Source organism: Papilio machaon, chromosome 12 (genome assembly GCF_912999745.1).
Source record: "Papilio machaon chromosome 12, ilPapMach1.1, whole genome shotgun sequence".
Taxonomy (NCBI): Eukaryota; Metazoa; Arthropoda; class Insecta; order Lepidoptera; family Papilionidae; genus Papilio; species Papilio machaon.
In genome coordinates this window covers 7,868,171-7,894,710 of record NC_059997.1, presented here as the reverse complement: position 1 = coordinate 7,894,710, position 26,540 = coordinate 7,868,171, and the positions used below count along the sequence as shown (strand labels likewise).

Sequence of the window (26,540 nt, the reverse complement as noted above, 5' to 3'; positions counted from 1 at the left end):
TCTTTGCTTCTGATTTAAAAATCTTAGTCAAACTCACGTTAAGTATTGTTTTGATATGAGAAATTAACACTAATGGACTTCCTTAGTATAAACTTACCAATTCACGACACTGAATTCGAAGTAAGGGAATTTTTATTATAGACCACCTTTATCTATGATCCACCATAGCTGATTAAAGCAAAGAAATCAACGACTCAACTATTTATCTTTTTAGAATTCAATTAAATCTTTTTAAACTGAAGACAGATAAGATGAAAGATTACAATTAGTTCGAAATATGGTACAATTGATGTCACGAAAGTTTTATTATTATTTCGGAAAGGTAATAATTCTAAGAACGCATAAAATTTCGCGTACACTCTTATACTGAGAAGACTAATTTTGTACGAAGCTTTTAAATTTCTTATGATATAATATGCATGAAACTTCTGGATCGGGGACGTTCGAGTTTAATCCTTATGTAACTGTTTTACGAAGACCGATGACTTGAACTTTATAGCGAAATGTATAAGCCTGTTATTCATACCAAAATTTTTGGTTTGGTATTTTATATTTTGGTTAAGTACCAAAAAAGAAAGTTTTGGTACAAATGTTTGATTAAAAAAATCATGTTATTTTTCATCCATGTTCCCAAAAAAAAAAAATGTTTTATTTATTTATCTACATCAAATTCCGAAAGTCTACTCCTTCTCGAAAGATTAAGATGTACTTTGTGTAGAATAAGTAAGATAAAACTACTTTGTAGGTGTGTTTAAGTTACCATTAAACTCTTGAACGCAATAAAAGTTTTTTTGTTTTAAAAACATATATATTTTTCCTTAAACATGTATGTCCTTGAAGACAATCTTCAAGAAAATTGCGTTCGTAGCGACATTTTACTGAAATGATAAATGATAAACTGTACAAGGAAACGCTAGTAGATCCCTTAAGAATTAACTTTGTTCAAATGTTTTGTAAGAAACATTTCCGAAAAGAAAAAAAAATATTTTAATAAACATCTATTCTAAGATAGAATTTATTTAAAAAGCTATAAACTTTTTTTTAAGACATTTTAATAATAATAAAACGTTGATATTATGAAAGTTGGGGGAAATATTTTATATATCCTCTATTTTATAAAGTACTAGCTTTTACCCGCGACTCCGTCCGCGCGGAACAAAAAAAATGCACACAAGATAAAAAAGTTCCTATGTCCGTCTCCTAGTTCTAAGCTACCTCCCCATCAATTTTCAGCTAAATCAGTTCGATCGATCTTGAGTTATAAATAGTGTAACTAACACGACTTTCTTTTATATATATACTAGCTTTTACCCGCGACTCCGTCCGCGCGGAATAAAAAAAAAACGGGGTAAAAATCCTATGTCCGTTTCCTGGTTCTAAGCTACCTGCCCACCAATTTTCAGTCAAATCGATTCAGCCGTTCTTGAGTTATAAATAGTGTAACTAACTCGACTTTCTTTTATATATATAGATATATATATACAATAGAATCGAACTTCTAGTTGAAAATGCTCCGGTTTGTATGCAATACACTCATATACAGACTGCAACTAAGATGTAAAATTTTACATATCGATGGAACTTTGGATTGCAGTAAAATAGTTGGCAGACAAAATATATAACTACTGCAACATAAATAAACACAAGAAATTACAAAGTTTTAAAAGAAATAATTTCAAATATAATTGTTTTTTTTTTTAGTATTTTTTTTTCGTTACTAATTTCTTCAATTTTTTTTTTTCAGTTTATATAAGATCGTTTATGTAAATAACATAAGAATTGTTTTTCTTTGTTTCCTATTTTCATTTTATTAAATGTAGTTTAGATAGCTATATAAAGTATTATATATTTATCTTACTAATATTATAAATGTGAATGTTTAAGATGGATGGATGGATGTTTGTTTTAAGATATCTCCAGAACGGCTCAACGGATCGAACACATAGGCTACTTATAAAGGTTTTTTTAATGATGAGCGGACAGAGTCACGGGCGATAACTAGTATATTATAAAAATACAAATGAAAGTAAACTTCAATATAATTTAGTGTAAGCTTCATTTAAATTATACGGCGGTATCTAAGCTTTTAAGCTCTAATATAAAATAATGGAAGTCTTAATAATTTAGTTAAACACATTTTATCTGCGAATGGATGGACGTAAGCCGATTTTATTCAATTATTGTATATATTTTGCTTGTTTGTTACAATTAATAATAATAATAAAAATATGAACACACAATCTTATTATCACTAACTTTTTAAATTAAGATTCAAAAATGTTTTCTGAAGTTGCAAATTCAGTCAAAATGTCCACAAAATTATTTCTTTTTATTTTGGTTATTTAAAATATTTTCTCAAAATTTTGTAAAAAGGTGGATGTCTAAATTCACAATTTATTTGTTACATACTTAAATATATATAATATCACTTTAGACGAAATGTCATCCGACGATTTCGATGTCATTTTGTTGAAGGAAGGCGACGTCTACGAATATACCCTACAGAGAAATGTCACTTATCCAATTTTGTTATTTCGTTATCCTAAAAGAACGAATGACAAAAAATGACAGTGTTTATACTTTTCTTAGTCTATTTTCTGTTATTAATTTATGATTTTGTTACCAACGGAAATGTTTTAAACATTTCATTTTTTAATTGAGTAGAAAAATATATTCAAAATAGAAGAATATAAGAAAATACAATATAATACATAATATATGAAATTATACATACTTTGCGTTCATTTACAAAAAGACATTAATCTTACTAATATTATAAATGCAAATGTTTAGATGGATGTTTGTTTGAAGGTATCTCCGGAACGGCTGAACGGATTTTGATGAAATTTGCAACAGATGTAGAACATAGTTTGAATTTATTAAGTTTTTTTAATGCCGCACGGGAGAAGTAGCGGGCAAAAGCTTGTATTTTTATATTTTATGATTTTAAAATAAAACTTGTGGATAGTTACCGAACCTAAGATCTCAGAATTCTACGATACATAAAAAAATCACAGTCCATGCCAACATAAATTGCTACGAGCTACGACCGTAGCGCTACGTTCTACGAGCTTTGGATGTAGCACGTACAGTACACTTAAGAACCAACACGTGTAGCTTCCATTTTGAACTGGTGCCATATTTTGAGGTAATTTCGGTAAACATAAAATAGACTAGATTTCTATTAAAAATTCGTAGATTTTTAAAGTCTTGAAGATTAGAAAGATATTTTTGAGTACTTAAGTTGAACAAAATGCGCGCATTTCTTTCGTAAAATATATTTTACAAACAAGTGTGATAAAATAAAAAAAGATTAGAAAGAGATGGGGAGAGTAAGACGGATATTAATATAAAGAGAAGTATTATATAGACGTAATAACATTTTGACGATAATTCTTGTAAGAAATAAGCCTTCTATGAAAACACAGATAATATACATTTTGTAGGAGGATATATTTAAGAGTTATAAAGAATACAATATAAAAATTTGTCCGAATTTTTATTCATATCGTTTGTTAGGAGACTCAAAGTCTAACTTAATGACGGATGGTGTGCTTACATTTGTATACTAACTAATGTCCTGCTGAGTAACACTAAATTACTTATGTTTTATTTCATTTGATGATTTATGATAATAAGGCTTTAATAAATATAACAATCAATTAACTAATTGAACATATTGTGTTGAGACTTTAGTTGGATGTAATGAGGATTCCAGAGAAGGTTTGAACTCTAAAAAATCTCTCAATAAATCAAACTTTTTGCTTGGACATTATTCTGATTTTATTACTTTGCAACGTATGCCTGGTTCATAGTAAACTTGTAAATAACTATCGAGTAATTACGGATGAATAGCTTTATTTAATACATAGGCATTACTTTATATACTGGATATTAAGGACTCATTGTCTTCTGTCCGACAAATGACCAGAAAACTGAGCTTGGATCATTTTATACGCTTGAAAAACTTTTCCAACTCGGCAACCGGGATTTTGCGATCAACTTGTTCGGAACATGCCTCGTTTAGGCGACGAAAAGGCTTTTAAAATAAGTTTCTTAAGACTTCTCGATTACTTATATTACTTGCTAACTTTACAAAGAGCTCAAATGAGAATATACCTTCAGTTTGTTGTTGAAGTTTTAAAGATTATTTGTACGAAAATTATGTAATTTACTTACCTAGTCTTAATTTTTTCGTAAAGAACACTTGATAAATGGTGGCACTTGACATTTTTCTATATCGTAACCTGGAAAAGATAAAAACATTTTAATGCAGTTAAAAATTAAACCAATAGTAGTCAAAATAAACTTATCTCTTGTGACGTATGTAACATAATTATATATTTTAACATTAGAACATTTAAATATATTATATAAATATGTACATGTATATGGGAAACATAAAAATATCAATAAAACCAATTGATTTTACTCCTATGGGGGAAAATAGGAATTTAATAACACCGCATTTGTTAAAATCGATTAAGTTCGTTTAGACTACATGTCACTATGGAATTGTCATATGTACATATATAGTCATTTATGTACATAAATACATAAGGACATTATACTCTTTATGTTAAGTATATATATGCCATAAGCACAACATTACATATCGACAACTAAAAGCAAAATATTATTAAAATACGCCTTTACATTGAAACAAACTGTCGTTGTTATTTTACGTAAGAGTATGAAATATTGCAAAGGAATAATAGATGAGGTGAGTACAGTTTGAGTCGAGTTCACGTCAATGTTGTTTTTCAATATTCTACGAACGATATTATAAAAGACTTGCTCGTTTTACTGAATAATAAAACGCGCCGAAGAAAATTTCTACACAACGTACATGAAGTTGTCGAACTGGAATCTAGTATATATTTTTAAACTGCTAGCAGTTGTCCGCGATTTCGTTTGTTTAAGGTAGTTTAAGTTAGTACGAGTTGGTTGACTTTACACTAATCTTTGAATTCGCAGATATTTTGATATACACCTATGTACATGACGGGATTTGAACACAGGACCTGTAGATTACAAGTCAAGTGTGTAACCCTTAAGCCATCGACGATCTTCCACATTATATTTACATAAAGATTATTAATTGAAAAAGTATAATAATTAAGAGGAGAGAGTAGATTAGTCGTAATACTTTCCTTTCATTAATTCTGCAACGTATGTGATGGATGATGCGTCACATGTATATATAATTCTCCTTGTATTTCATGACTTAGTTATTTGTTTAATAGTTATTTAATAAAGATTTAAGAAAATGTTATAATTTGATTGCTTGAAAGAAAAATAAAAGATGCATGTTACATCTACATTGTTGTAAGAATTAAATAACAATATATGCAATTAAAAAATTTAAATTTTAACTCAGAAAAGAGGTCGTCCATTATTCATGTGCTTGAACTGAAGATATTAAATATGTTTATTTTCTGAATGGTGAAGATTTTAATTAATAAATCAATATTAATCAATAAAGAAATAAAGCAATATGACAAAAAAATTAACTACAACAATACATATAATCAACTTACATGGTTACTATCTTATTAATGTTTTAATGCGAATGTTTAAGAAATGGATGGATGGATGTTTGTTTAAAGGTATCTCCCGAACGGCTGAACGGATCTTGATTAAATTTGGCACAGATGTAGAGCATAATCTGGAAAAACACATAGGCTATTATGTTTTTTTAATTCCGCGCGGACAGAGCCGTGGGCGACAGCTAGTCGTTTATAAAGGTACTGACTGAACGTCATATAAAAAATCAACAATCTTGACTTTAACTACTTCAGTGCCAGAAATCCCTCCTCCCCGTCTGTGTTGTAACCGATTTCGTCTTTACTTTAACGTGTACCACTTTTAATTAACGAGCTATTTATTCAATATATTAAGCGGCCTTTAATGAATTAATTAACGTTATTGACTTTGTTAACTCCCCTGCGTAAAGTCGGCGGAGTGATCGATGACATGAATATCCTTGGTGTACCGGGCTTTAATATAGCGAACAACATGCCTTGATAGATTAAAACTTTAATTAATTTTAAAGAAAAGTTTACTAAGCTGTTATATTTAAGTTAATTATTCACTACATAAGTTTAAGTGAATAAATTGGATGTTGTCGTTATAATAAGTAAGTTCAGAGTTTTATTTAGTAATGTCTTGGCATATTTCTATCGTTTTTTATAAGTATGTTTGTTGTAATTACTTCGTAAAGTTTTATATGGTACGAAAACAATTGATCTAAAAAGTCACGAAATAAAGAATCACTCACATTTCTATTTCTTCCTCTCATTGTTTCTTTATCACTACAACTCCTTTTAAATCACAATGTTTATTTCATCATCATCATCAGCTCACTATATGTCCCCACCGAGGGGCTCGGAGCCTACCCCAAGTTAGGGGTGACTAGGCCATAGTCAACCACGCTGGCCAAGTGCGGGTTAGTTGACTTCACACCTATCATTGAATTTCTTCTCAGATATGTGCAGGTTGCACAATGTTTATTTAATTAAATAAAAATTTATAAAAAAAGCAATTGCAAATAAACATATTTTAAAAATAAATAAACGGTCAAGATAAGTTAGACAGAGTTAAAGTAGAGAAATCTTTTAAAATGTAACTCTATTACAGTATCCATGGAGCAGAGGCAAGAATTTGAGACACGTAGTGCACGAGGGAACATTAGAGGGACTGTAATGAGAAGCATTAGGATTCTCAGCATTCGCGGGGTTACTTGTTAGCGAAGCTCGAGTGAGACGCTCTCAGTCTTACGAATTGTTATTTACTACAGAACTATTTAGCTTTAGTTCTTACGAGTACTAGAATGATAATAAAAAAGATTTGCCGTAGTATACGAAATTCAATGAAATATTGACTTTAAACTTGTTCCCTATTATTCCCGCTGCTCGTTTGCCCCCTTCTCTTATATAAAAAAAAAAACTCATTAGAGATTAAAGTTAACATAAAAAAATAAGTTATTTTTTAAATGAAAAAAGATTTTTAATGTTTTTTTTTAAATTAAAGTTGGCTATCATGACTTCAAGTTGAATGATTATTTTGACAAGAAATGTTGATTTTACCTGATTATAATAGGCTTCACATTAAAGCAATTTGAGTTACAATTAAAAAATCTCAAGATAAAAGCCAGTATTGTACATTGGTAACGATTTCAATTACTTGTATAACATTTATCACGGTGACTGTACCATACGGAGAGATTAATCAAGGCGCCGCGATCGGCTCAAATTAGTCTCGGTCTCTGCGCCATTCATTAGTCATTCACCTTAAGAACGACCTCATTCAGGCATAGATGAGATCCCAGATATATATAAGTACTATATAACTTAGGTAGAACTTTGGCTACTAAGCTATCGTGTAGTTTCACTGCAAAATGACATCCCCCATCACACGTTACGTTCAAATAACAAATGACTTAACAAAAAATAGTTAAATCGACTAGGAACGGCTTAACTCTCGTATGATCATCATACGGCACCGACTATTTTCGAACCCATCAGGGGTCCATCTTCAGGGCGAGGGTTTATTTTGAATTCTTCGCAGTTGCGTCGCGTCTCGCACTGAGTTAATTAAGCCGTTCCTAATTAATTTATTCTAGTATTATAAAGTTTAAACCAGGGATTCCCAAGGGGGTCGATATCGAACTTAAAGCATTGCTATTTCTCACTCTGTCTTCTTCTATTGACCTAAGTCAGAATGAAAAATAATAATAATAACAATAATTGATCTTAAAATTTGGCCATGGGGGGGTCTGTGGAAACGGTTCATTTTGGAAAAGGGTGTCACTTGTCAAAAAATAGTTTGGGGATACCTGGTTTAAGCAATTCAAAATAATGAACACAAAAGAATACATATGAATTGAAAACCTCCTATTTTTTTAAGGCCGGTTAAAAGTATTCAAATTACAAAGTGAATTTTTGCAATGTAAATAAAACAGAGCACAAATTACAGCTGGCTCGTGTCGTATTGATTAGGTGGACGTCGACGCGGCGGAGCGCGATGTCATATTGTTTTTAATTAACGTTCATAAGAAGTGCGCAATTTCATTACTCGATAACTCAGTAGTGTACAACATGCGGGGAGTACCCGCATACAGCCTGTATGCGGGTACTCCCCGCAAGTTTACGTATGTAACGAATTTAAATAGTCAGTCGATAGTCGAAAGTAAGTGTTGTACGGATACTCAGTTGAAGAGTATAATGCGCGGTAAGGCAAAAGTAAGGACTGTCGCACAACGCATGCGGGCCCTGATGAAGACGGTCTTAGAATGCGTGCGCTGCAGCATGCGTGAACAGGAAATCTCATGCACAACGCATGCGGACGGTAACGACTAAAGAAACTACGCCTTAAGCACTAAATCTTAAAATTTAATTATAGAGCAATTGTAAGAAACTCTTTTATAGATTTTTAATGAATAACGCCATTTATTGTTTTTTTTAAAACAAAATAAATTCTGATTCAATAAAAGAATCTTTGTCGGGCAAAAAAGTAATAACTCTTTTGTAATCTTCGAGGACATTTTGAATTGGCCTCGTTACGGCCAATTAATAATGTAACATGACCTTCGAGTTCCTTTTTTCATCGGCATTACGGTGTACAAACATAATTACCGTTGTAGAAGGAATAAAATAAAAAAATATATAATTCGCTTGATGAAAGACTTAAGAAAGGACTAACAGTAGGTTTCTAAGACCAAAATCCCCGTTCAAAATATATCATTATATCTGTTTTGTTATTAAACATAATGTCAGGGACGATTTCGTTGTTTGGAATAAATTTCAAAGTTGTCCAAACTTTATATTTCCAGTGATTTTTTTTGAACTATTTGGCGTTTTCAAATTTGCTGTGAAGTCTAAATGTGAAAGCTTTTAGTTAACAGTTAATTAATTCTACTAAAATATCCATCAACATGTTCTAAAAGTGATTCATCCATCCATCCATTCAGCATCGTTATGCCCACTGCTGGGCATAGGCCTCCCCCAAAGATCGCACGATGATCGGTTCTGTGCAACCCGCATCCAGGATTGATTGTTAGGGAACTAAAGTTTTTTTACTTGTCTTAAGAAATCATAATGTTTTAAACAAATTACATTTTGAATAAAAAAAAATTTGAATAAATTTTTTTTAAACAAATTACATTTTGACTTACATAGAAGATTTCAATAACTAGATAATTTAACATAAAAAAAAAAAAAAAAAAATGGGACCCATCTGCAAGCACTTCCTTTCGATTAAAATAATTGGAACGAAGTTCCTTATCGCGCGTTGTGAAAGGGGGCTAGACGGAAAAAATTCTTACGAAAAGTTGTCACGACACTTTTTGCTATATCACAATTTTGTGTAAGGGATTGTTTTAAAATATTAAATGGATGATAGCTAATAATTTTTAAACCGATGTAGGTAATTATAAATTCTATCGCATTTGTAATATTCCTGGTTTACAGTATAAATTAAAAAGTGAGACGGACTTAACGTAACTTCAAAATTATTGGTATATGAAATTATAGAAATTGCATCATTAATAAAAAATGAAATCAAAATATTAAAATCATTTATAAAAATATTAAATGACAAAGCATTATGTAAGTAAGGTAACGCAACGCGCGTCGTAAATCCTCAAGATTACATTACGTGTCGGTGAAACTTGACATCGACTTTGTACAACAACATGTTTCTGTGACAAAAGCGTAAAATTCAATTTCCCGAGGGAGATAAATCGAGTTAACTTAAATATCTAAATGTATAAAGATGTTATTTTTTTTTAGCAATTGCGCACGTAATATTCGTTCCCTTTAAATGAGAAGAGAACGAATTATGAAGGACAAAGATACGTATATTATACTAGCTGTCGCCCGCGACTCCGTCCGCGCGCAGTTAAAAATGGGGGGGGGTTATGAAAAATAAATGTTGGCCGATTCTCAGACCTACTGAATATGTTCACAAAATTTCATGAGAATCGTCAAGCCGTTTCGGAGGAGTTCAAGTTCGAACCCCGTCACACGAGAATTTTATATATAAGATTAAATAACTTTTTAATTTAACGTAGTTTTTTTTTAGATAAAAACTGATAATGGTAAAAATATATTCATAAATTAAAGTTCTATTTAAAAAGGATAAGAGTATATAAATTTACATACAAATAAAAAAAAATCAGTTATAATACAAACAGAAAACTAATGTCCTCTCATTTTTTTCTCTATAAAAAATGAAATAGCAATATATTTTCGGTAGCTTTGTGTAGCTTTTTCGGTAGTGGAAATTCCAGCAAACACAATTTTTGAATTGAACAAATTAGTTTAACAATGCAATCAATTTTAGGTCGTAATAATAAAGTAAAGATTCAATTGATCCGCTGTGTTGCGGCGCGTGTAACGTTATTTCAAATGTCAGGGGTCACAAACATTTACTATTAATGTTTTTTTTTTTTTTGATAAATTAAATGTCAGATCTCGTGTCAGTTAGGGGAAGCCTATTTATATTCGTAAACCAGGCTGAAATTGATGAAGAATTCAATAATCATGTACCTTAAATTATATTTAATAATGTTTTTTTAATTTCAATATTGTTAAAGTTTATCGTATGTTTTTATGAATAAGCTTTTTTATAACACTGAAGATCCAGAGGCAGATCCAAAACTAGATGGAAAGATATAATGCTAAAAGACATAAGTGAGCGCCAAGTCTCAGAAGATGTTGAGAACAGAGCGTAGTAGAAAAGCCTAAACCCCACCTTGTGGGATACGAGCTAGAAAGAGAGACGGAAAAGGAAAGCTTCGAACTTAATGAAGTTTGAATTTTGTTGCAGTTTTAGAATGTAGCTGGAAAGTATTTATAGTAAATCACGTGTAAAATATAAGGTGCAGTTAAACGGTACATTAAACGTGAACTTAGTTTATATTTCGTCGTAAACGCGCGAGCTTTTTATGAGCTGATAAACTTTTTAATGTTTGCAATAACTTTACTCGCGCTTTGAATTTTAAAGCGGATTTTGCTTACATATTTAAATATGTTTTTAACTTTTTTTTTATTATAAAGTGGCTAACTAACAAGCGGCTCCTTGAATTTGCCGAATGGAGGAAGAGACGCACAGAAAGACAATAATTCCCTTTCCTATGCATCCTCCATCAAATCCATTTTCCTTTGCTATCCTAACCTCATAAGTCAAGGGTGAGAAGGGAAAGAGATCCGGAACACTAGAAATATTATTTGAGAAATAATTGATTTAATCCGGGATAAACAAAATGTTGGCGACGCCTGCACGGGTATTGCGTGAGTCGTTTAACTACTAAAATCGCCGGATTTCGAAGATTTACGTTGCCTTGTGTACGAATGGCCTAATGGTTCGCTATTTAGAAATAACGTTTATATAAAAAAATAATTGAAAAAAGAATATACAATAAAGGCCTGTCGAAATTGCGGCGAATAATTTGGTCCGTTGCACAACTCGCTTCATTTGTGTTCAAAAGACGTCGGTTGAGGACCGACACTGAAACCTCACTAACTGCGGTATTTAGCCTCTTGTTGCCTTTGATTAGTTCCTATTGAACGGCTTCCAATGCGGCTGACTACCAAATCATTTTAAATGAAAATGTTACCTGTAATTTTGCTCTAGGTAAACAACATTTTTGGTGACAGAACTAGTAATAAATAAGATCGTCTGTAATAAGGGCAGTCCTGGTAAAGCTATTTTTTCTATACTCTATTTTTGATTCATCATAATTACTCATAAGAACTCTTGTGTGTGCTAGCCAGAAGAAGTAATGCCTAGAAAGGACGCGAATTCGACCTTATTTCGTACATACGTGTAGAAAACAAAAATAAACTGAAACAAACTAATGAAACGAATGCACGAAAACTGACATTCATACAAAGAAAAAGGATACGATAAGAAGAGTTAAAAGTTACTTACCTAAAAACCACACTAGCTTCATCACTGTTTAAGTGCGTAGTATCGATCAGTGACCAGTGTAGGATGACCTCTCCGCGATCACCCAGAGATCCGCTTACTATCTTAGTTGGTAGGAAGCGTCTGTATTTATAATTCTTTCTATACCCAAGTACAGACCTAGCATCACGATACCTACGGAACTTTGGCCTGAAGTAGTAACCAACATCACTCTTTCTTGTCCTATAAATCTCAAACATTCTCTCACTATCAAAGTCTTCAGTATGCACTTTATGCTTAGACACTCTTGAATGCTTCGGGATGAAGTAAGGAGGTTCTTCGTCCCGGCAGGCACGTTCCGAGGTGTCAGTCTGTGTGAAGTTACCTCGGATGAAGTTATCAACGATTGTGTAGAGGACGTAATCTCGTAGAGATGTGTCGATGAACTGAAGGTGAACTGCAACAAAACAAAAGTTAATTTAAATATCGAATCAAATGAGGAACACAAACGAGTAGCCGCTCATATAGTAGGGCAAAAATTACGGATCCCTATTTTGCAGTCTTGGTACTCACTCTATTTTTATCCTTATATAGGCATACATGATTATGAACAAGCCTTTCTTTAGTAAATCTTGGAATGTAACGAAATTACGTACAGAAGTCGTACGCCAAATAAAACTATACAAAACGCTTTCACCGTATTTGTAAAATAAAAAAATCTCCTATCTTTAAATAAATAAAATTCACAGGAAACACTGTGATATCTTCTAATAATATCCCACATGTTTCGGACACTTTTTCATCCTCGTCACTTCAGTTCCAATTTACCTCCGGATATTGAGGTTTCCTTTGCAACCTTTTGACATATCGTAGTGAAGACTTGATCAGATGACAAGAATAACAAGTTTGTAAGACGTCGTAAGTAATTTAGTATTACTTCGTTGGAATATTTTGCATAAATTGTATTTCCTGTACACTTCTTTATAGACTAACTATCGCACGCGACTCTGTCCGGGCGGCTTAAAAAAAACTTTATGAGTAGCCTATATATCCTTCCAGACTATGTTCTACATCTTTGCCAAATTTCATCCAGATCCGTTGAACTGTTCCAGAGATACACTCAAACAAATATCCATTCATCCATCCATCCATCTAAACCAGTGATTATCAAACTTATTTCTTTTACCGCCCCCCCTTGAAAATCAATTATTTTTCAGCGCCCCCTATTTTTTTTTTCAACCTTAAAAACCACAATTTCATTATTTTAATTAATGTCAACGCCCCCCCCCTATTTTTTTTGCTCCTTAACCCAGGTTTTAAACGCCCCCAAGAGGGCGTTATCGCCCACTTTGAAAAACACTGATCTAAACATTCGCATTTATTAATATACTCGTATATGTCAAAATAATAAAGTTAATAAAAATCGAAATTCTTTCGTATTATTTCTCTTCTGTTATAAAGGTATTTTTTCTCCCCCATCCCGGGCTGTCACTCGGTTGAATTATAGCTGTTTTTGTCGTTATGTAATCTGTATATATTGTTCAGCCTACAGCTATGCTTATTTATTGCAATTCGATTAAAAGGAAATGATTTATTTTAGGTAGACATTAGAATATCATATTTTATAATTAGGGACATTTATTCCATTAAGATGTCCTTCAATATTTAAGGGCCCCATCAGTTAAAACAACCAGCTCGTTATATTTTCTCAAATACAACGATATGACAAATAATATATTGGTTAATTTTCGTTCAAGTTTTCCATTTTTCCCGTTACATTGAAGATTATTTTTCACCATAAAATCTTCCTTCAAGTAATTATAAACTAAAAAAATTCTAATAAACCGAAGCATTCTATGGACGAGTCGATGGCTCAGGGGTTAAGCACTTGACCTTTAATCTACATGTCCTGGTTTAAAATCCCGCCATGTACCAACATGTTTTTAAACTTACATATGTTCACTTACTCGTCGTTTTTACGATAAAGGAAAACATCGTAATGCAACCTAAATATATCTGAGAAGAAATTCAAAGATATGTGTGAAGTCAACCCGCACTAGGCTAGTGTTGACTATGGCCTAGTCACCCCTAACTTAGGATAGACTCCGAACCTCTCAGTAGGGACGTATAGTGTATTGATGATGGAGCATTCAATCTGGAATATCAGCTTACTAAAGACGCAAATATGTAATGGTGAAAAAGTGTATATGCTATGTTTGCAATTTAATTAACGCGTTTGCAATCAACACGTGAGAGTATAACGTCATTTGAATATTTGTGTAACGTTTGAATCGGTTACGTAACATATTGATATAGATATTTTAAATGAAATGAAATTGAAACATGGCAATATTTCTATTATACTTGTCATATAAACAAAGTTTCAACGGACCATGAATGGAATATGTTTATAATGTTATTTTTTAACCGACTTCAAAAAGAAGGATGTTATGAATTCGACTGTATTTTTTCTTATGTATTACCGCGATGCTCCGCCTCTGGGGGTACGATTTTGATAAAAAAATATTTTAATCGAAAAGAAGTGCTTGCAAGGGTCCCATTTTTTTGATTTTTTTAAATAAATAGAAGACCAGTAGATTTTGAATTTTCTTTGGTATTTTACTATTAGTACAATTTACTTGGTAATTGGTTTAATATCATTTGCCGACATTTTAAAAGTGGTAGACGCTAGCAACAATAAAATCTATGGCACGAATTAGTCGGCTCATCCGGTGCAATACTACGACCACAAGGAAGATAGGTGTCAAGGGGAAGCACCGCGTTTCGCCTGATGAGCTTGTGTGCCGGAGGCCTATTTTTAGTCCTTTTTCCTTTCCACCCTTTTTTATGAGGGAAGGATGGGAATGGGAAGTGGATTTTATGAGGGAGGGAATATATAGGAAGGAAATATCCTATCTCTGTGCGTCCCCTCCTGCATGGCTTCGCTATTTCAGCGAATTCTGGTGGCCTTTGCTCGTTTGCCCCGAGCTATGTTGCCGTGTTTTTTTAAATATAAAAAAGGGTAATTTCAAACGTTTGGATATAACTATTATTTAAAAAAAAAATGAGATATTTGTAAAGGTCGTTGAAAACATTTAAATAATTGTTATAACTAACGAGGCCATTCTTCATCAGCTCGCCTCGTTCAGTAATGGTCTATTAACGGACGCTGGGATAATGGTACGAATTAATCAGATTCAACTGATTGCCCCTCAGGTGCTGTACAATCAATCCAATCCAAATATTAATAAATCAACGTGAATAAAAATTATATTTCATACTGAAATAAAAAGAATGGTTGTTAAATTAAGGATTTTTTTTAACAATTTCTGTTCATGAACTTTACGATATTTGATAAAAACGCACACAGACAAAACTACTTAATTGTTAATTTAAATCTTAACACTGTGTTTTATTCTGCAAGTGGCGTCATCTAGTTCACTTACATACTGTCCGTGTGTTTTATAATATGTCCGTCTCTTTTGTATATAAGTAAAAAGTATTTTAATGTAGTTAGATGTTACAAATTTAATTTCTTAAACATTTTAAGCAAAGGAGTAGGTCTAAGTAATGAACGTACTACAATATTCAAAAGCCTCCAGACACAAAATAACTTTCGACAAATAGATCTTGATATTCTGCAAACTTCTATTTTAATAAGATTCAAGAAAAAACTGTTTTCCTATTATAACTTACACAATCCAACGAATTAACTAAATTCATGATTTACGCAGAAAGTTTATGAGTAGCGTAACAGCAATTACTGTCAGGAAAGTATGAAAAACTACTTAAATAGCAAGGAATAAGTTTTCCAAGTCCATAATAATAATACATATGCAAAAAAACTAGAACAGGGATCCCCCAAACTATTTTGAACAAGTGACCCCTATTCCAAAATGAAATGTTCAGACCTCTATGGCCAAATTATCTACTTTTAAGATCAATTATTATTATTTTTCATTCTAACTTAGGTCAATAGAAGACAGAGTGCTTGAGAATGCTTTAAGTTCGATATCGACCACTTTGGGAATCCCTGAACTAGAAGTTACAATAATAATACCTAGGTATATACTATGATATAGACAACATTCTATTCAACGTATAACACAACGATATCGGAAGGTTTACGAGGCTATTATTGTATTTTATGAGAGAGATCTCGCACATAAAATTATGAAATTGCAAAATATAAAGTCTCACTTTGTAATACACAATGTGACATATTCTGTACATTATTTATACACTAGCTATCGCCCGCGACTCCGTCCGCGCGGAGTTAAATAAAAACCTAATAAGCTTATGTATTCTGCCAGACTATGTCCTACATCTGTGCCAAATTTAATCGAGATCTGATCAGCCGTTCTGTAGATACCTTCAAACAAACATCCATCTATCCATCCATCCAAACATTCGCATACATATAATACTAGCTTTTACCCGCGACTCCGTTCGCGCGGAATAAAAAAAAAAGAAAAAGAAAACGGGGTAAAAATTATCCTATGTCCTTTTCCTGGTTCTAAGCTACCTGCCCACCAATTTTCAGTCAAATCGATTCAGCCGTTCTTGAGTTATAAATGGTGTAACTAACACGACTTTCTTTTATATATATAGATATATATAGATTATAAATAATAAAGTAATAAAAAGGAATACAAATGCATGTTTAAGATTTTTAATTCATGCAAAAAGTTTATTTTCTATTCTAAAATCTATTTATATAAAGTAAGTCAATAAAGCAATCGTATCAATATTGTAATTTTGTAATGCCCTTGCATTTTCGGTACACCGGAAATGGGAACGACAATGTACATTTAGCTGTCTGCATATAAGGGTGGCTAAAGCTTCGATGCTTTGATGTTTAGCCACATACAATACGTGTGTGGATCAACATGGGAACATGTCTGTTAAAGGCTTGTGTTTGAACATAGCTTATGTTAACTAATCGTCAAAAACACATTGCAAGCTAGTATTTGATTTTACATTTAAAGCAATGTGTAATAATAGAGTGAATGCCTTTGCTTTTGATACGCATCAATATGGTTTCGTCTATTCTAAAAGTCAAATCATCATCAGCTCACTATACGTCCCCACCGAGGTACTCGGAGCCTACCCCAAGTTAGTCAATTAGTCAATTAGTCAACCACGCTGGCCCAGTGCGGGTTGGTTGACTTCACACATATCATTGAATTTCTTTTCAGATATGTGCAACATGACGATGTTTTCCTTCATCGTAAGAACGTCGGTTAAATGTACATATGTAAATCGAAAAACACATTGGTACATGACGGGATACGAACCCAGGACCTGCAGATTGCAAGTCAAGTGCTTAACCCCTGAGCCATCGACGCTCTTAAAAGTCCTAAAAGTCAAAGTTAAAAATAATTTATATTGAAAATACGTAAATGTTTTTATTTATGAAAAAATTTCTCTTATAAGTGAACAATGATGGCAGACTAATTAGTCGCTTTTCGTATTTAAATTCGCTTTTAATTTTACAACCTTTTGTGTACATTGCGAAACGAATTTACTTATGTAAGCTTTATACATTCATTTTAAATAGCTCGTTTTACAATTTCCATCGGTTTATTGATTTATTTTAATTTACAACCATTTTTTTTATTTATATATATAAAAAGGAATCCCTATATCCCTTGGTCATGTCATCACGCGTGAACGGCTGGACAGAATGACAGATGACAGACAGACAATATGACAGAAAGAATTTAAAAAAATTAGATGGATGGATGGATAAATGGATGATGTTTGTTTGAAGGTATCTTCAGAAAGGCTTAATGGGTTTTAATGAAATTTGGTATACATATAAAACATAGTCTGAAAGAACCTATAGGCTACATATTAAGTTTTTTTAATTCCGCGCAAACGAAGTCGCGGCCGACAGCTAATATTAAGATAAAACAACAAAATTTCGTCGTATAAGTGTAAAAAACTGTTATAATATTGTTCATTTGTAAAATGAATATATCGTAAAAACATAAAAATAAATTCGTTATGTGCAAATACGATAGAATACGACGGAATACGACGAATCAATCAAATTACATCGGAATTGCTTGCGACACAAGTGGTATACGATTGGACTTTTTTGTTAACTCAATCAACGTTTGTGACGAGACGTATTGTTTGATGCATCGTACTACGAACTACAATATAAATGAGATTACAAAAATATCATACATCATTACTATGATATATACAAATGATGATATATAATATTACAAACATATCAATAATTAAGCAAATTGGGTAGGGGGTTTTAACAATGGGAGACGCCAGCAACATCAACTTCAGTTGCATGAAATGGCCGGCTCTCACGAAAACAGGCGTGAAGTGGATGCTATATATACTATCTATATATATAAAAGAAAGTCGTGTTAGTTACACCATTTATAACTCAAGATCGGTCGAATTGATTTAGCTAAAAATTGATGTGGAGGTAGCTTAGAACTAGGAGACGGACATAGGAACTTTTTTATCTTGTGTGCATTTTTTTAATTCCACGCGGACGGAGTCGCGGGTAAAAGCTAGTATGTCATAAAAAGTGATTTGGATGCTACAGTTTTATAAAACTACAGTGTCATTAAATGGGTTACAAAATGACACTGCAAGTTCTCTTAATAGCTTGACGTATAAAACATGAGTTGAAGGAATGACACATTATGTTGGCATTACAAAGTAAAATGTCATATCTAATAATTTGTTAGTTTTAATGGGTCAAATATCTGTCGTAAAGCGCAGTAACTACGATGTTAAGCTTCGTATAACGTCGTTTATGAAGTAAAAGAGTTAAATGCTTTCATGCTTCTTATCACCATAATATTTTGTATTTCCCCTCAAGAGTATAAGAGTCTAATGAGTAAGGCGTATTTACAACATTAGCTATGTAATCTAAGTTCTGCAACCAATAATTTCAAACAGTTACCTAATATAGGTAGAATACAGGTCTAATTTTAATCTTCTTTCCCTTTCCACCCTTTTCTTGTAAGAATGGGAAGAGGTAGTGGATTCGACGGAGGAGGGGACGCATACGAAAAGAAAACATTCTCTATCTATGCGTGCCCTCCTCTGTCGACTAAAAGAAGCATAATATGTAATTACGGATGACTATGGGCAACGGCCACTTCGCTGTTTCGGCGATTTCCGATGGCCGCTCGTTTGCCACCTCATAATATAAAAAAATTACACGGCAGCGACACTCCGTTGTTTTGATGTCACATTAATATTATAATATATATAGTATTTTGTTTTTAGAAACATAGTAATAGACAAATATTTGTTAAAAATAATTAAAAAATAAAAATCACGATCACTTTTACACATTTTAGTAAACTTATAATAATATGTTACCTCTGTTTGTGTACACATAAGTATGTTTTATATGTACACAAACAGAGGTAAAATATTATGATAAGTTTACTAAAATGTCTTAACAATTTTAGTATTGTATAAAAGAACACACGTTATGAAAATAACGCTTTGATCATTTTTGACAGAAGTAACATATAATGCAACGGTTGAGTAACAAAATGTTTTCATTCATTCATTCGTTCTTGTTACAAGTTGGCATCAAGCCAACTGCTTTGCCTACAAATGTATCACATTAATACGGAATGTGTAATAAAATAAATATATAACATATAAACAAAGAAGAAAATCCTATATCTATGACATATTTTATATTTTGTAATAACTGTCGCCCATGACTCCGTCCGCGTGGAATTAAAAAAACTTAATGTACTTTCTATAATTTATCCCTACTCCAAATTATCCACATCCGTCAAGCCTTTCTTGAGTTACGTAGTAAAAAACTTACATCCATCCATACTTTCGCCTTGATTTAAGTAAGGCTTTTTTTTAAATGAGGGCAAAAAACCACGGGTATAATCTTAATTAATCAATCATCCATACACAAGAAAATAAGCGTGTGTTTACACTAACGACATACATAATTCTTGTCATCAAATGGGTGAAGTTTTTTTTTCTAATTATTTTCTAGTGAAGTCTCTTTCTCTTCCCATCCCTTTCTTATAAGAAAAGGATGGGAAAGGTAAGTGGATTTGACGAAGGAGGGAAAGCATAGAAAGGGGATATATTATCTTTCTGTGCATCCCTGCTTCCGACGATTAGAGGTGGGCAACGTGTTTAAAATTGCTGATGTCTATGGGCAGCAGTCGCTTCGCTATTGCGTATTAAAAAGTGAATATTTGAGTATACAGTATTATTTGGTTTCGTGATCGATAACCAATAGAGTGGCCACAGACTGCAGTGCCAATTGAAAGGCAATTGTATTCAATGAAATTTGTGGGCGATCGGGTTTTCATGCAGTATTCATATAGATGAGAGCTTGTTCAGACTTGTACCGGAGGATTTACATTCGCAAAATCTAGAACCTTATATGTTGAAGTATCCCATTTAAATTATTATTATAGTTTTGGAAGTGTATTTTATTTTGAATTCGCACAAATGATTATCACCAATGGCTTTATCCCACTCTATGTAGGGACAGTACTTTAGTACGCAGGTTTTTATTTTCCAATTCCGTTGGTCATCGTTCTCTCCTTGAATGTTCAAAAGTATCGTACATTTTTAATAAAAACGTTTGTTTTATTGAGGATGATATTGTTTAATTTTTTATTACATACTAGATGTTGTTCGCGACCTCTTCCGTGCGGAATTTATTAAAAATAAAAACTTAATTAGTAGCCTATGTCATCCTCCAGCCTATGTTCTACATCTATGCCAGATTTCATCGAGATCCGTTGAGTCGTTCTGGAGATACTTTGTAACAAACATCCATCCATCCATGCAAACATTCGCATTTATAAGTGAATTATTAGGAATCCTACAAACGAAAAAAAATCTGACAAACACATAATTTTATCTTACCTAATAAGGACAATTGCTACTATGTCATTACTCTTTAGTGACTAAGAAACCTAATTTGAGGTTATGTTGAATATATTAGTATAATAAATACAGTTATCATTTCATAAATAATAGGGACCATAACTTCTAGACCTAGATACCACTAGTTTGGCGACAAGCCAGACAGTTCAGTAATTTGAGTAACGAAAATTGCTTTCCCTTAAAACTTATGATGCTAAAAACCTACCCAATAAAGAAGTATTAAAGAGGGATCAAAGCGCGCCACGTCTGACTCCAGCCTTATCAATTTTATTGAGATAAGAGGGCTTGCCTATGGTGTTGGCATTGCTACCACACTTTAGAATTGAACCTTGGCTATCGTAATTATGTATTTACACACTGTATTTTGTGAACGTAGTGTTTATTTATTAAATAAAGTATACCAGACAGACTCCAGTCACGTGCATACTAGACGGTTACAAATGTAGAGCGTTAGTTATTAGCTATCGCTCGAGACTTTGCTCGCGCGGAATTTAAAAAAAAATCTAAAGATACAAGTAGTCTATGTTACTCTGTGATAATCTATTTTTCTTATGTCATAAGAATTTTTGAAATCGGTCCAGTAGTTTTTGAGTTTATTCGTTACATAAAAAAATAAAAATCTTTCCTATTACAATATTATGTGTATATTAAGTGTACCAGTCTTTATTTGGAATCGATGCTCTTGCAATATCTATATATATAAAAGAAAGTCGTGTTAGTTACACTATTTATAACTCAAGATCGGTCGAACTGATTTAGCTGAAAATTAATGGGGAGGTAGCTTAGAACTAGGAGACGGACATAGGAACTTTTTTATCTGTGTGCATTTTTTTATTCCGCGCGGACGGAGTTGCGAGTAAAAGCTAGTATACTATAAAAAACATCTTTGTAGCTATACAAAAGCAGCATTTGGTAGTGTGCAATTGCCCTTCGAGGTATAATTTTAAGGCGCGCCTCGTGTACCACTCGCTTTATCAATCCTTTTAGCGGAATAAGGCGCGGTAGCCGTCTGACCTCACTCCCTACAATTTCCTCTCGACCTCAAAACTTGAAAGTGTCTCAACCTTGATATTGTCGATCTATTCCTTCATATACAAATGTACAACATTTTAAGATAAAATTTACAACTGGCAGCACTTGTTATAACTTGAAAGACGGTTTTATTCTTGAACGCATTTTTGTTACAACACTAATTATTATCTTAGAGATGTTGTGTGTTTTAAACGGGGATGCTAGTCTCAGAAACCTACGGTAAAACTAACGTATGTACGCAAAATGCAATTAGATGTGGGAAAATTGAAAAATGGGGCAAATCACCTTGAAAGGATTTAAGTACACACAAGCCTTTCTCTAAGTGAAGTCATTCATCATGTCGGAAAATTTCAATAGAGTTAATTTGTTTTCGTTGAAGCTGAAGTAATATTGGATCGTTTGATTTATTCATGAAACTTTGAGAACACATTTCTAAATAATTTATGTACTGAAATGTATCTAAATCAGAGTTTAATCTTATGTAATAGGACAATAAGATTATGTAATGTATATAAGTTATTATATATTAACGTATTAGGGATTAGTAAATTGAATCAGAGTTCAATTGAAATGAAGTGATTGCATTGTAGGTTTATTATAGATATTGCGTAAATATGTACTCTTATTGTGATATGTACAGTACTTAGGCTAATTAATATAAATAGGACATATTAATATGTATTAACACATGATGTGTTTTATGTTATTGTTCACAAATAACACTATGGTTAAACTTGTTTTTTTTTAGTTGTTAAAACAATGCATACTGACTTTTTTATTGACTTGTTAAGAATGTTATAAAACTTTCAAGTATTGTATCTCGTTTGTCGTTGGTTTCTAAAACGAAAATCCTTGTATAAATCTGCATGTCCTTGTATCTTTGACAAAAAGGAAATAACATTATGTTTTATACAGGAATATTCGTCTCATAAACCAACGATTAGTCATTAAAAATGTTATTCAAGATGTGTTTTTATTAACTCTGATTTACGCCAAACTTTATGAAGCTTGAGTGCCGTTTCATGTCCAGCCAATTCATCTTAATAAATAGTTCAAATATATAAGCGTACCGAAGTTTCTGTTTCAAACGAATATTGTGGATCTGTTGGCGTTGCCAAAGCGCTTGGCTGACTGCCAGATCGCAATAACAAACGAACGAATGAATGAATGAAAAACATTTGTTACGGGGTTTTTCTCGTCATATGTGCGGTGAAATGCTCGTATTCTCAACTTATAGTTTCCGGTTTGATAGAGACGATTTTGAATGACAGAAATAAAGTGCGAATTACTGAATAAATATGCTATTTGCTGTGTATTTCTGAGACGAAAATCCCGCTTTAAAAATATATTGACGATATATGTTACGCAGAGATTATCGTCTCAGAAACCAATGATTAATATTAAATTGGTTAAAAAGAAATGATTACAATTAAGCATTGGTTACTTCCTACTGCTATTATAAATGCGAATATTTGGATGGATGGATGTTTGTTAGAAGATATCTCCAGAACCGCTGTATGGATCTCGCTGAAATTTGGTGTACATGTAGAACTTAGATTATTAATTAAGTTTTTAATCTCGCGTGGACGGAGCCGCGTGCTACAACTAGTGTTAAATAAATCCTTTAAAAATGAATAAAAGTCATTATAATTTTTACTAGTAACTCAAAAAACATGTGTTTTGACTGAAGATAAATAGCCCGTATCATGTTCGTAATAAGAACTATATTATTATTGGAAAAATTACATATAAATAAAAATAAAAAAACTTGAGAGGTGTCAAGGGACACCCGGATGTAACGAAGTTCCTTCCGATTAATTAGTGAAGGAACCAATGTTTATTGTATGAATAAAAAACTTAAGTCTTCACAAGAAGTACATTTTATTTCTATGAATTTTCGTTATATATTGTCACGTCGTTGCCATGGTGAAGTAGCGCTCATTTGTCGTTAACATACTTACTATAGCAAAAAGTGTCGTGACAACTTTTCGTAAGAATTTTTTCCGTCTAGCCCCCTTTCACAACGCGCGATAAGGAACTTCGTTCCAAAATATAACCTTTAATTCTTAATGATTGATTTTTATATCTGTAAGCAAATACCACATATTCATATTAACGATCTAGTTCACAGAATGATTTATTGAATAGGTAATGATTTCATGTTTATGTTGACTTGTTTATTTTTTACGACACCAGAGGGCGTGGTGTAATCAATCCGGGCCGAGGTCGACGCCTAATTGCAATGTCCATTAGGTTTGTTGGAAATTGAATAAAAAAAATAAGTTGATTCATACACGAATTCATATACGATGTCAATTAAAGGTCAATATTAAAGTCGTTATTGTGACCAATGACATGAAAAATGTCAAGTAATTTACAGGAACACGGATACGTTCTTTTTAAGGATAAACAAATACTGTATTACTCCAAAAAATACTGTTAGACACTGTTTAGTAAATCACGTGTTTTAACCCTTTAACTGCCGCTGATTGCTATTATTGACGTCAACGTGGTTATATGTTCCACCATACTTTCTCATTTCTTTTTACCATTCCCGACTTAAACACGTTTTTTTTACATTACTAAATGTAGCTGTTCTCACAGCCAGTACGACGTAGACGTGAAGTGAAATTTTAAGGAACCATTTTTTTTTCTTTTAATAAAGACATAACCTCGCAACACACTTTAATTATTTTTTTCAATTATAAATAATATATTCAGGCAGTGACCCTCTGGAATAATAGAATGGACAAACTTTTGTTAATTCTTTTGTTAAAAAAATTCCATTCTGCGTTTTAATAAGTCGGAAAACAAGTCTTGCCATGATTAATATCGTAAATTTACTTACAAAAATGTTTTTTTTCCATAGTAAAATAAACATAATTAAAAATTGTTATGTTTAAGTTAAATCTCTCTAAACAACATTCAATAAAATTATAAAAAAAAAAATTAAAAGGCAACGTTAGGGACTTGAAAAATGTAACGTTTTAATATTAAAAAGATAACGGTGTTATATATTAATCCGTAGAGCGCATCGTCTAATAGCGGCCTCCATTATCCGGTGAAATCGGAAGCCGCGAATACACGCGCAATTATGTATCGTATCAGTTAATTAACTTATTATTACTAAATGCCATACTCAGAATCGTTAATTAGTTAACCAATAATCCCTTAAGACCTACTACCTACCTACACTAGATTTACTATGAAACATTCAAGACCCAACTAACGACGCTAAATTACTAAAAGACATTTTTATAAATGAAGTAATGAAAAAGAAATGTTAATTAAAAGTGTGAATATTAAAAAATAATGTAAAACTTTTTAAATAAAAAAAATATCAATATAACCTCAAAGGTAATAAAAAATGTTTTATAATTTGTTACATGTCAAGAAGTCCATTTAACTTAAAATTGACTTGAAAGTCAATAAATTGCCAGCGTTACGAATAAAACAAGTCTCCTTTGGGTCGAATAGAGACAAAACAAAAAGTAACCTCTCTCCAAATTGGAATACGTCCAAAAACTCTTGCAGAACCTTTAAAAGCTTGGACGGAATTAATATTGCCTTACTGACACTAACAAAGGAATAATTAAATTAATAAGTTCGCAGACATTTATAGTATTTTCTAGAACTTTTGTCTTAATTTAACGGCAACATTCAGGTTTTACATTTAACCGAAGTTCTTACGCTGAAGGAAGAAAATTTGTGAATTTATTGCCAGATATGTATTGTGTAGTACACCAATCCTCAATAGGTCAACGTGTTTGACTAAGGCCTATTCCCCCTCGGTAGACTGCAGCTGACGCCTCAATCATACCACTAAGGTTCACAATCACAAGATAACTGAACTATGTCAGTTCTTAAAAACAAAGGTTATATTTTAGATTAATAATAAATTAGATTGGTAGAGTATGTGTACAAAAAAGTATACATATTTTTTACCTAGTACAAAGCTTGGTACTAAATTGGAATAGACGAAAAAGCTTTTCTTTACCTAATAACTGTGGAATGAAAGGTCAAGACGTATTGTATTATTATTTATTCAACAGCGTTACTGATTTCGTAGAGGTTCTACGAAACGAGTTACGCTCCACGAACTTCTAACGATTACTTTATCGACCAGTGAAATTAAACATTAGGTCTTTCGTGATCAATACATTGTGTATATTGCTCATTGGAACCTTATTCTTAAAGAAATAAAAGGTATTCTATTCTTTTCAACGATATTATTAAAAACTTTTTCTTGGAAATTATTATTTTTTTAATCTGGACTTACATCTCGAATTTTGCCATTAATACAAGAAGAATTTTTTTTTTTTACTTCAATTTAAGTACATTGTACGAATAAATGAACGCGAAAAACGGACGCTATTTAAAAAAAAACACTTTTGAATATGGAATCTAATAAACATTGTGGAATCTCGACCAATGGACGATCACTATTCATTCTAAATACAAGCGTATTGGTTCAACATGAGGTCAGTGGGGAAACAAAGCATCGAAGTTGGTCCAGTGATTATGTTGGAGGGAGTTTCTAGTTTACTTACGCTTTAAAATTAATTATGTTCAAACGAGAAAGTTTGCATTATTGATTTAAACTTTAGAAAGGTAGTTATTTATTTCTAAAATATTAATCTCTTACACCAATACTTTGTTTAATGCTTTTGCTA

The 26,540-nt window shown here is 32.2% G+C and overlaps 1 protein-coding gene across 1 annotated transcript in view; it reads right to left on the bottom strand.

Annotated features, from left to right (window-relative positions):
- Positions 1-12,694, bottom strand: part of LOC106709135 — a 33,206-nt gene extending 20,512 nt beyond the window's left edge. Inside the window, exons 1-3 of the mRNA XM_045680361.1 lie at positions 12,658-12,694; positions 11,935-12,367; positions 4,180-4,247 (exon numbers count right to left, since the gene is read on the bottom strand). Coding sequence (XP_045536317.1) covers positions 4,180-4,247; positions 11,935-12,367; positions 12,658-12,694 — 538 coding nt within the window. The remainder of the gene's footprint in view (positions 1-4,179; positions 4,248-11,934; positions 12,368-12,657) is intronic.
- Between the last annotated feature and the right edge of the window lie 13,846 nt (positions 12,695-26,540).